General features: G+C 49.4%; 1 protein-coding gene across 1 annotated transcript in view; it reads left to right on the forward strand.

Moving 5' to 3' along the window:
• Positions 1-12,746, forward strand: part of ZNF831 (zinc finger protein 831) — a 59,929-nt gene that overhangs the window by 11,761 nt on the left and 35,422 nt on the right. The window contains exon 3 of the mRNA XM_036320982.1: positions 4,897-5,048. Within this exon, the coding sequence (XP_036176875.1) occupies positions 4,897-5,048 (152 nt within the window). The remainder of the gene's footprint in view (positions 1-4,896; positions 5,049-12,746) is intronic.

Genomic DNA, 12,746 nt, shown 5'->3' on the forward strand with positions numbered 1-12,746 from the left:
TGACTTTTAAGTGTATCTTACCTTCTAATCAGAACACCAATACATTTCATTGTGTTAAACATTTTTCTGTTTAACACATCTGAGTCGTGCTCAGTGCGAGGGTGGGTGTGGCCGCCGTCAATCGGGGAGCTGCTGTGGGAAATGGTTCTTATTTTCTAACCTTGTTTACGATTCTCTTGTCATCAAGAAGCGGTAATTTTGCTGTAGGCAAGTGGAGCTACGTTTTCCTTTATAATGATAACTTTTTAGTCTTGTCTGAGACATCTTCTCTTACTCTCAATCATAAATACGAAAATGCATTCTCTCTGTGTAATGTAAGAAAAACTTACTTTGGTCCATATAAAAAACTATGCAGGGGTCAAATTGGGCTCTTGACCAGTTTTTGTATGCCTTTGTGAGTGAGGCATGGCTTCCACATTTTTTGAAAGGATACATATAAAAATACACACACACTCATGTGTACATGAAGAATATGTGTCAGAGACTGTGTGTCACCTGCAAAGCATAAAATATTTATTACATTCATTATCTGGACCTTTATACAAAAAGCCTGCAGACTCCTGGATTCATCACTTTTTTCTCACTTATTTGCTATATTTTAACTCCCGATTTGTACCTGGAGTTTTTTTTTGGGGGGGGGGGGCCTCCATTCCGTCTCATCCATCTCTTTGTTGTCAACTCCAAATACCACACTTATGAAAATGGCTGTTTCCATCATGAAAGTACATGAGCCGAAGGACGGGAGTAGAGTGCAGGCTCCATCCTGCCAGTGGAACTGGGGAAGCGGGGAGGTTCAGGCTCCACGCCTCCTCGCCCAACGCTAACTAGAGGCACAGAAATGCGAAGAGCTCACGAATGCACCGCCCTGGCCCGGAGAAGCGCTGGGCCATGGAATGGGATTTCATTGATGAATCTGTAACCGTGGCCGCGCCCTATGGAGCATGAAACACCTGAGCCTTGATCTGGGAAGCTCCCGGCACAGGGAACAGTGACTGGTGGCGCCCCAGGGGCACAGAGGTGATGGGCGGTGATGGCGGAGGAGGCTCTCCCTGAGCCCTGAAACATGCCCTCATCCCTGAAGAGGAGAGCAGAGGAGAGAACCCTGGGCGCCGCGCACACCATTCCCCTAATTGCTGGTGTCTGCGTTACAGCATGAGGCTTGGGGGAGGGGGGGACGGGGGGGGGGCGCGGGGTCTGCTCACTTGGCCATGATGCACTTTCTTGTTTGACGGGGTGGCCCTCTTAGTAACCAGAGCCCCATTCCGAAGTGAGATGGAGACACACACCTGGAGTTGTGACAGCCACTAGTACAGGCACCGGAAGCTTTCACCACAGTCCCGGCCCTACTTAGTGGGAGCCGAGGGCCCGCCGGCCATCCACTCCACTTCTCTTTGCCTCGTTATTCCCTGTGGGGTCAAGAGAGGAGAGTGAGAGGGAACCTGCGAACATATTCTTTCCCCGGAGGAGCATGTGAGAAGCAGGGGTGTACGCCTGCGCACCTCTCCTTGGAGGAGGGCAGGGAGGGCTTGAGGAGGCAGGATGGTCAGTGGCTTTCAGCCAGCGTCAAGGTACATGCCAAGCCTCGGCCTGCTCCTTCTGTGAGCTTCCCACTGGACTCCGGTTAACATGGTGCTCCCTGAGCTCTTGGCCTTGGCCAGCGAGCCGTCGGGGTCCCTGCTGAAGCTGCTGTGGGGAAGAAGGCGTTTTTCCTGAATGTTCTCCCATGAGGTCTATAAACAGAGGCTCCTTGCTGGTCTTACATCAGAGTTCTTCGTGACACAGGCTCTTCTTGGAAGACCTACAGAGAGGGACAAAGACAGTGGAAGCTGTGCTGAGTGGAGGAGTCATCTTTAAAACCTGGACCTTACATGGCAGCTTATGTGTTTTTGTTGTTTTTAAGTAAACCACCATCAGGCCAGCTAAAAGTAGCAAATTAGACACAAATACAGAAATCAAGATTGATCTCAGAAACACGGCCTTGAGTGATAACAAAGTGAGAAAAAGAAGTCTCTGTGGCCCAGGGTCCCGCACAAGCGCAGAGCACATTTAGAGGCCTGTGCGCCTATTGAAGGTGCTTGTCCAACACCCCCCAGGGGTGGGGATCAGGAGGGAAGAGGGGAAAACACTTGCATGGTGTCTGAGGTTGGGCTCCCTAGAAGCAGAGCCTGAGAGGGGATTCTTGTTCGAATGGTTGATGGGGGGAGGGCTCTCGGAGGCTGGTGAGTGCGAGCAGCAGACCAGGGCAAGGGGAGGATGTGCTGCTGGGTGTGCAGTCCTGCCTGACGCATGGGGAGCTCTGGAGTGGGAAATGCACAGTAGAGACTGCCCTGCTGGAAGCCAGGACTGAGCGGCAGCCTTTCCTGGGGGTATGTGCAAACTCCCTCCGGCCTCCCCAGGCAAGACTGCACCCATCTGCCAAGGGCAATTCCCTAGGGAGGGAGGGAGGGAGTCACTAGTAGCCAACACTCCAGCAGCCGGGCCTGGGTGTGCAGCCTAGTGGAGGCGAGGCTGTAAGAGGCTGTGTGGCTGGCGATGGCCAGCTTGCAGCCCCTGCCTCACCCTGGCTGCTCTTCCCAGGGCCATGCTGCTCCAGGAGGGGCTGCACGAGAAGGTTCTGGGAGAAGCCAGGAGAGAAGGAGACAGACCCTGCGCATGACTAAGCAAAAGAGTGCCTTGGAGACAATGCCAAGACCTACTTGGGCTCCCCCTAAGGGCAAAGGGTCCAAATTCCACCCTCACAAAATCTTAGTTCAGCGCTGGCCTCTTCCAGCAGAGCAGGCTTCTAGCTATTTCACTGAGTGGAGTGCCTCGATCCTACATTTTCCAACAGCAAAACCTCCCTGCAGCTCAAGCTGTGCATTCTTAACACCTGCAAGCGCCTGGCAGCCACCCACTGATGTGGGGGCAGAGGTGACGGCAGCACGAAGAATTCTCCGTGTGACCCCGCACCTTCCTTCCTTCCTTTGTCTCTGCACGTTGAGATCACTCCAGGCCCCCCCGCCAGCAGGAGCCCCCACTGGTGCAGGCTTTGTGATGATGGAAACTGCAGCCCTGTTGCTTCCCACCTGGCTTAGATAGCAGTTTCTGGAACCTGTGGTCCTGACAAGCAGGGACCCCTAGGAGTGATGGCTCCTGCCCAAGGCCAGGAAGGCAACTGTGCCCCATAAATGGCACCTCTCCTAGACCCAGACGCCAGAAACGATGAACAGAAAGTCCCTTTCTCATTGTTGCTGCAGTCAAATCAGTGCCCGAGGACACTGCATTCTGCAGACCTGATTTAAAATTCTGCCAGTGCCCTGGCACTCATGGGACTGCGGCTGGATGCCGGCAGAGGCTCAGACAAATGAGAAAGCAAAATGGCTGAGCAGGTTGCCTAGCCTTCCCCTCCCTCACCCTCAAGCCAGGTGGTTCTGAGGAGTGTTGTGGGAGTAGGATTCTTGTGATCTGAGGACTTATAGTGGAACGAGTCCTTGTGGCTCAACCAGGCAGCTAGAAGTTGGGTAGAGACCCTTTTAATGAGCTCACCACTGATGGGGACCTTTGCAAAGTGGTCCGGAGCCCTGGATCAAGTGGCCACTTGGTCTGTGAGTCTCAAGGCACCTGGCAGCTGCTCTGCATCTCAGTTCTTCCCCCTGCAACACGGGGGCGCTAGATTAACTTGCTGGTCTGCTTTTACTTGCACCTTCCTATTAGTAACAAGTTGTGAGCCTGTACCCTAATAAATGCATAACTGTTCATTTACAAATGCTACATATGTGGCCGGGCAAAAATCACCACTGGTCAAAATTACCCTTAAAATTGTTTAGTCAGGCACCATGCTGAAAGTCATACTGTTTGTTCAGTTAGCTCTTGCTCTCTAACAACCCAAGACAGAGGATTAAAATGATGCCATTTATTTAGCTTGCAATTCTATGGGGAGGTGTTTCAGGCTGGACTCAGCTGAGTGGTTTTTCTGATCTTGGCTGGGCTTGCATATGTGTCTGTGGGCAGCAGCCGGGTCTGCCAGGGACTGGATGGGCGGGAGGGCCAGCCCCTGTGAAGGCCTGTCTTGGCTCCATGGGTTTCTCATCCTCCAGGCGGCTAGCTCAGGCGCATTCTCCCAGCACAGGCAGAGCAGAACATGTGTCATGCACATTACAAAGGACGTGCAACAATAGACATAAGAATGTCTAGGCCAGTGGTTCTCAACCTTCCTAATGCCGCGACCCTTTAATACCTTATGTTGTGGTGACCCCCAATTTCACTGTTACAAATTGAACATAATTAAAGCATAAAAACAATATGTAAGTATATATGTGTTTTCCGATGGTCTTAGGCCACCCCTGTGAAAGGGTCATTCGACCCCCAAAGGGGTCGCGACCCACAGGTTGAGAACCGCTGTTTTAGACTCACACCGTCCAGTATGGTAGCCATGAGCCATGTGTGGCTATATAAATTCATTCAAATGAAAAGAAATGTAAAACTCAGTGTCTCAGACACTATATTTCAAACACTCAGCATTTTCGTGGTTAGTGGCTCCTACTGCCTGGGTCAATGCAGATTACAGAACATTTCCATCATTGCAGAAATTTCTACTTGACAGCCATTTTTATTAAATATTCAAGACTATTTGTCCCAGTCTTTAATTACAGCACATGTTATGTGCCATACAGCACGGAGGACATTTCATAGACACTGTCTCATTTAGTCCCTGAAACAACCTCATGAACATGGAGTAAAAATGAGGTGAGGAGGGAGGAGGCGTTTCTAAGAGCTGACAAGCAGAGGTCAGCCCTCTGTTCTCCCAGGGACTTGGGTTTTATTGTCTGAGCATCACTGTTTGGGATGTTGTGTGTATGAGCTTCTGGACACATGCTCCCAAGGCTGGTCACTGCACGTGTGCTTCTCTGTCCACAGGTACAGAGGGAGTTTCTTGCAGGGTCGAGTTCGACTCAGAGCGAGTAGACTACGCAAGCCACTCTGGGTGCTGAGAAGAGACTGCCACCCTCCCCCACTCGAGGGGCTGGACCCACGCAGGACCCTAGGGCAGGCTTCTTCCGAAATGGCAGGTAATGCTCTCCTTGGAGGTGAATCATGTTGGGCGTGAAAAGGCACCAGGCTGCTGGGGATGCAGGGTGAGCAGGAGACAGCCACCCTTGCCCTCAGGAGCCCAAAGTCCAGGGGGGTACAGGTGGTGTCACAAAGGTGTGACATCTGTGGGACAGTCAACATGACCCTAAACTAGTGGACAGGATGCCAGTGAGAATCCCCAGTGAGATTGATTGAGAATCCAATATTGAGAAGTTGACAGACAACCCTTGAGCACTGGGCACGTGTACTGGACACAGGTGTCCTGCAGGACCTAGGAAAAGGGAGTCAGAACTCTTGGTGTGTCTACCTTCCCACGTTTTTAAAAAAGTTGACTTGGTTCTTTCCACCGGACCATTGTGAGGCTGAAATAGGTCAGCGGATGGGCCTGCCTGTCCACGTGAAATAGAAGAGTAAGTAGTTATTATGTGTTAAGAGCTGCAGGGAACACTGCTTACATGTGAAGCGGTAAGAGGTCCACTCTTCATGCTCGGAAATAAATAAAGGATGAACTAATGGAGACTGCTTCCTGGAACATGGGCTATTTTAAGTTGCACTCACTGGGCAACCAGCACAAATTACTTAACTTCTCTGGACCTCAATTTTCCCTCCCTTTCTCCCCTCTCCCCAGCAGTAATGAGCCCCATCTTAGCCTTGCTTGCTGGGTGTTGACTGGGAAAATGAAGACCATCTGTGAAAAGGCTGCAGGGTCCCGTCTGGCCAGCAGTGACTGAATTACCATCCTTTTGTGGCTGATTGTTGTCTGTTTGACTCAAGGGCTGACCATGGGCTCTGTCTGGTGGCTGAAGTTTTGCTCCCTGGGGACATATCCTCCACCTTTGTGTAGCTCCAGTGCCCCCTACAGGCACTGGAGCTACTTTCCTGCTCCCCCTCCACTCCCAACCCCCAACCCCCAACCCCCAGCCCCCAAAGCCTGTTCTGGTAGGTAAGGACAAAGATTGGTTTCTCAGTGAGAACTGAAATCGGTATAGGTATTTGCTCAACTGGATGGCCGATTGTGGATGGGAAAGCACTGTGTTTGTGGCATTTGGAGGGTTAAGATCATGTGGAGAGGCTGGGATGAGGTGGGGGTGGGGCAAATATCAGGGAATGCCTGTGTCCCTCATCCTTAACTCCATTCCTTTCCTCCTCCTCAAAGAGATAAGGCCAATGGAATTGCCCATGGGGTGTGCTTGGGTGAATCCAGTCCCCAACCAACCCAACAGTGGTCCCAAATGTTAGAGCTTTCCTACTAGCTCCCACATTTGGGGTCCGCTTCCTCCTCAGATCTGTCTCTTAGGCTAGGCCAGTGGTCTGCAAACTGCGGCTCGCGAGCCACATGCAGCTCTTTGGCCCCTTGAGTGTGGCTCTTTCACAAAATACCACGTGCGGGCGCGCATGTACAGTGCGACTGAAACTTCGTGGCCCATGCGCAGAAGTCGGTGTTTTGTGGAAGAGCTACACTCAAGGGGCCAAAGAGCTGCATGTGGCTCCAGAGCCGCAGTTTGCTGTCCATTGGGCGAGGCTGTCGATGTAGGTCTTACCTACTCAATGGCTCAGTGTCAGGGCCAAGTAAGCTCCTGTGTGTGGTGAGTGCTTTGCAGACTCTAAGCAGAAGGGTGTTGGCTGTTACTATCTCCTGAGCATAATGAGCATGCAGGCGTAAAGCCTGGCATATGCCAGGTGAGTGCCAGATGAATGGGGGACACATGGTAATAATGGTCTCTGTTGTCTAGTGAAGGACAAGGGCCGTGTTAAGGGAGGAACCCAAAGGGGGAATTTTCTTGGGAGCGACAGGGTTTCTTCTGGAAGTTCAGATCCAGGGAGAATAGGACAGAGGTTTTCTGAACTGGGGAGTGGTGAGTCAAGGCTCAGGGGTGAGAACAGGGAATCTGGGGAGGGCAGATTGAGTTCAGGCAGGCTGGTGTGCGCTGGTGTCCATGGAAGACCTAGGGAGCCATTGAAGCCACTGTACCTAGGGTTGCTAAAGAAATTTCTGGAAACTTGGTGGCTTAGAACAGCAAAAGTCTATTCTCTTATAGTTCTGCAGGTTGGGAATCTTATACTCTCTCTGAAGATGCTAGGAAAGGAACCTTCCTGCCTCTTCCAGCTTCGGGTGGCTCCAGGCATCCTTGGCTTGTGGTAGCATCACTCCAGTCTCTGCTTCTGTCTTCACATGGCCTCCTCCCTCTGTCTTTCTAAGGACACTTGTCATGGGATTTCGGGCCCACCCTAAATCCAGGATCATCTTATCTTGAGATTCTTCATTTAATTCCATTTGCTAAGACCCCTTTTCCAAGGCCACAGTCGCACGTTCCATGAACTGTATCTTTTATCCTGGACATACGTTTTTGCGGGGGCTTCAACTCAACCACTATAGCGTTTTTATAACTCTCCCCCATCTGCAATCGAACAGAAGTCACCCCAACATGTGTTTCTAAGTGAGAAGGGCCACGGCACATACGTACATTCAGTGGACAATGATGTACCTCGTCCGTGCTGTTATGTATTCAGTTTGGTTAGGAAAGTTGTATTTTTAAACCTAAATCAAGATATCATCATAGAAACAGAACCACTCAAGAAGAGTTGTCCAAGTGGTATGGGTAGCATCCATCCTAAAGTGGGTGTGTTGGACTGGGGGATGCATTGGCTTCCTTTCCGGAAGAAGGCCCGGAGACAGGCTGCATAGGGGTGGGCGGAGCCTCCTTGTGTGGCTCTGTGAATTGTGTCCGTAGGGGCTGAAGTCCAGCCACCACCCAGTTCATCTGGCCTTGTGCTTTGGGTATGGGGCTATGTCAGCCCAAGGTGAGGACACCAGCTCCTCTGCCCTCCTCCCTCAGGGGGCGCTCTTTCACACGTCCTCCAGTGGAAGTGGGGACCTCTTCCCAAGTACCCTGTGTGCTCAGGGAGACCCAGGGAGACTCCTGAGAAAGCCTCTGAATTTTATTGTCCTTTTCACCCCTTCTTCTCTTTAAAAGCTCTTGTCAACCTTTGGGACTGCCCTGCCCGCCCCCATGGACCACCAGCGGAGATCTGGAGACTCCTTATACACTGGGAGAAACTCCACTTTTGTACACTTCTAGCCCAACATTGGCTGTCATACCCAAATCCTAAGTGCAAACGGGGTGCCAAAGGATAAAACTGGACCAAACAGAAAAAAAAATCAGAAACAAAGCCTGAATGTGGAACTAAGAAACGAGAGGCCCTCAGTAGTTCAAATTCTCCCTGGGAACGTAGTCCCCGTGTAGGTGACAATGTCGCAGCAACAGCTGGAGTGGTGACAGATGTCTCTACAGGCACATTCATGTTGATTATTCGAGCAGAGGGTTGGGTCACCAGTGACCATTTTCAAAAGGCTCCCTGGGCCACAGCTTGGGCAAACACTACGGCAGGTGTGGGCTGCAGGATGTGGCCCAAGCACTGGCCCAGGGAATACCAATCACTCCTGCTGCTTATTGCCAGGGGAACAGGGATGGCTGGTTGGTAAGCCAGCAAGCCCCGTGGACAGGTCATGAATGGACACCATCACTTTGGAGGGTGGCAGAGTACCTTAAAATCAATACCGCCTAGAAATCAAAGTGGTTTGGGGACTTTTTTGCCAACACCATGCAATGCCAATATCTCACAGTGGAGGGACAGGCACTCTGAGAGGGTTGTTATTCCAAGACAAAGTGCTGTAACTTCAAAGGCATCGAAAGGTGGGCCTTGGTTGTCCACCATTTACAAACAACGTTCTCATCTCCTTTGACCGAGCAGGTAGTGGGTGGAGAAATCAGAGCTGGCTTCTCAGTGTGTGTGTGTGTGTGTGTGTGTGTGTGTGTGTGTGCACGTGCACCCATGAGTGTACTTTCAAGTGCATGCAATTGTGTATATTTTTTTGGCAGGACAGTGATAGGTGATCTGTTTGGGGTGACCTGAGAGGCTGTAACTTGGGGGAATGTAATGAAACCAAAAAAAGAAATTGAGAGTGATCTGTGGGGTGGGGGGAGGATTTTATAATCAAAAAGCAGGAAAAACCTTTGGCCCTAGTCCTCATAGGCCAACTAGAGTCAGTAAAACATTGAAAAAATAAGTAGTCAGGAATACTTGTGTCCAGGGACTGCAAGAAGATGTTATAACTGATTCTTTGTCCTCTTTATTTTTGGAGAACCTTCCTGTCAATAATTTAGGAGGATAAAAAATATTTTTTAAAAGGATGCGTAATGTCCCGCTCTTTTAAACTACTCTGATAGCTTGGTACTAATCATTCGAACAACAGATGGCTTGGCAGTGAAGTCATAAGTAAGAAGAAGGCCATAGGAGCTATGAAGGATAAAGACCTAATGTATAATATTTTATAGTGGTTGGAGTCTTTGAGATTCTCCTGAGAACTGTCTTTTTTTAAAATCTAAATTCAGTTGTCTATCTCATCCAAGTTTCCAGCAAGGGGGTGGGGGAAACTGGAAGTTTCTTTTCAGATATCAAATAGAGTTGACTTACCAGACACCCCAGGATAGGCAGGAGTATCAATATTTCAGAGAACATCTTTCCTCTCCCACGCTCACTTCAGGATCAGGGCCGAGGTATGGCGTTAGGTGGATTTAATCCCAGGAGCTCAAGCTGCCTCACTGAAGGAATTAGTGAGAGAAGGTTCTTAGATATCAAATACTGAATGTTCCAAGGACAGCAAACACCTACTTGAGGAAAAACCTTGTAATCCAAGCATTCTTTATGGGGCACCCCAGTCAGAGGTTGGCTGGGGACACAATGATTGTCATGGGATAAAGACCTTCCTGAATAAATTGCTGATAAATTGATAAATTTAGTAGTTTTCTCCATCTCTCTCTCCATGTCTTTCTCTATCTCTCTCTCTCTCCCCACCTCCCCTCTCCCCCTCTCTCTCCCACCCTCCCTCCCCTATTAGCATCCATTCCTGCCCTTCAGGGTAATCCTATATAATAAAGAGGTGATATGCAAATTAACCTTCATGCCATCACAAGATGGCTGCCTATGACCAGGCCGGCAGGAGGGTTAGTGAGGGACGACCAAACGACTGAACAAGCAGGCTGCATGGGGCAACCAGGGTGGCAGGGGGGCGGTGAGGGGCAACCAGGCTGGCAGGGGGGGCAGTTGGGGGTGACCAGGCCAGCAGAGGGGGGCAGTGAGGGACAATCAGGCTGGCAGGGGGGAAGTTAGGGATGACCAGGCAGGCAGGCAGGTGAGCGATTAGGAGCCAGCGGTCCAGGATTGTGAGAGGGATGTCTGACTGCCAGGATCAGGTCTAAACTGGCAGTCAGACATCCCCCGAGGGGTCCTGGATTGGAGAGGGTGCAGACTGGGCTAAGGGGACCGCCCCCCCCCATGCATTAATTTTGTGCACTAGGCCTCTAGTTTTCACATATAATGTACATTGACTGCCAAGTGACAAATCATGCTCAAAACATAGAATTTCATGAAGTTGATGGAAGTGACCACTGGGTTGATTCATAATCGTTGGCAGAATCAGATCAGGTGACAAATGAACTAGAGAAAACTGATGAGAATAGCTTTTGATTTCTTTGTTTTTCAAGATAAATTCTCAAAGTCCTCAATTCTTCACTATTTACTGTAACATTTTTGGTCCCCATTGTGAATGAATTCATTCTTGGTGGCCTTTCGCAGTGGCAAAGATTTCAGATAATAAGGACCCTGTTTACCCAGATGACAGGCATCTCCACCTTTGTACCGGGCCCTGGCACCATAGCAGGTCCTCAGTAAGTGTTTTTTAATGAACAGCCAAATAAGCAGAAGTAAGCCTCTGACCTTGAGCTTCCTTGAAGGTCAGGCTCAATTGAAAGGACAACAAAACCAGCCCCAAGAAGACATGCAAGTATGTGGACAGATGCTCAATGTCATCAGCCACAAGAGAAGTGCAAATTAAACCACAGTGAGGTATGCCCACACCTCTTAGATGGCAAACATCAGAACAGTGACAACACCAAATGCAGGTGAGGGTGTGGAGGCAGGCACATGGTATGTGAGTTGCCACCTCAGTGTTACAGGTGAAAGTTCTGTAAAGATAGTTGAAGACAGTGACTCTGAACCTGAAGATGTGCACTTTGATGCCTTTTAATCTGGATCCTCTCTTACCCTCTAGCGGGATTCATTTCTAAAACTAGCCTTTTAGTCAAAACCACTTGCAGTCAAAATTATCTTTGAAAAATCTACAAATGCAATCCTAAGAGTATAGTTGGTGTCTACAACTGAGTGGAAATTTTCATGCACAATATGTTTAAGGACCACTGTGGTAAAGGAGGAAAAAAGACCATCCCTGGAACTGCTTTGAAGATAAACAGCAAGTCCTCCTACAGAGCAGGGGAGTGAGGAATTCTCACGTGCCCCAACTTCCCACGCAGTGTTTTTAGCGCTAAACTTCTAAAACTTGTGTGGTGTCTTAATGGATTGGTTTGTTGCCTTGGGGATTAACCAAGATATTGAAGCGTGTCTTCCAGGTGGCATTGGGGACAACATGTTTCAAAAGTCAGGGTTTAGGTTAAATGTGTGAGGGGGCCCTGCTGGGGTGGCTTCTCATCTCACATGAACACCTGCCTTTCTGGCGCTCACTTAGTAACTGGGGGGCAGGTCTCCGCTTGGCAACCACTCCATGCCAACGTGAGCCAGCTGGTGTGAGTCAGCCAAAGACCACGTTTTCTAGCTTAAGGGGAAGTTCAAGGAGTCTGGTCATGAAAATGATCTCTGTGATGTTTACTTCCCAAGTCAGTGTCTCACTTAAGAAGAGAAGATTTGCAGGTATGTGTGCAAGCCCATTGCACACGTGTTTGCATTCAGGTGTTATTTTTCCATTAGAAAAAGCAATCGAAAAACCCACACACCCATACGAAGTGGGTGGTACATCCATCCATACACCAACGGAAGCCTCTACCGACTCCCCTTTGTTGTGGTTACACAATTCCTAATGAACTTCTCTGATGAGGTCACGGCACCGAAATGAATATGTACTTTTCTTTTCAGTGTGGGGCACCGTGGGCGATGAACACCATCTCATTGAATTCTGCTTGCGTTTCAAGTGGGACTCTCTGGACTCTGGGAGCTTAAAACTCATCAGCATACAGCCCTATTGCTGGTCTCCTAATATCACAGTTATTGACCCTGGGCTGCAAAAAAGAACTTCCTAATTAGATTTGTTCTGTTCTTGTGTTTATAGGCACATTTCTTTCTCTCTAGCCGATGATATATCAGCCTTTATTTATTTTTTATTATTGAAATACTTTGTGTTAAAAGGACCCGCTCCATTAACTGAGATTTGTTCTATCTACTCCAGGGCTGGGATGCACTGAAACATTCCGTCATGTGTTTCCTTCTCTATTTCCTTAGAAACGCACTTGCCGATCTGAATGGGGAACATTGATGTGGTTGAGGTTAATTATTTGGCTTTTGCTGGGCACATTGGGACGCGCTGCGTCTGCTGGAACACAGACTAAAATTGGAACACTGAAGAGGAGAGAGTGGCCCTGTGCCCGGATGACACATCTGAAGTCGTATTGATTGCGGGAGATGTTTTGTTGAATGATAAGAATGACACCAAGGTTATGGTTTTGTGATTTCCTGCAGCTGGCAGGGCTTGGAGCAGTAAACACGGTGAAGTTCGGGGCTACATCTCACAGTGAGATTCTAGAAAATTCTCAATAACTAAACGCAGA

The sequence above is a fragment of the Myotis myotis genome, unplaced genomic scaffold (genome assembly GCF_014108235.1).
Source record: "Myotis myotis isolate mMyoMyo1 unplaced genomic scaffold, mMyoMyo1.p scaffold_m19_p_9, whole genome shotgun sequence".
In the NCBI taxonomy this organism is placed as follows: domain Eukaryota; kingdom Metazoa; phylum Chordata; class Mammalia; order Chiroptera; family Vespertilionidae; genus Myotis; species Myotis myotis.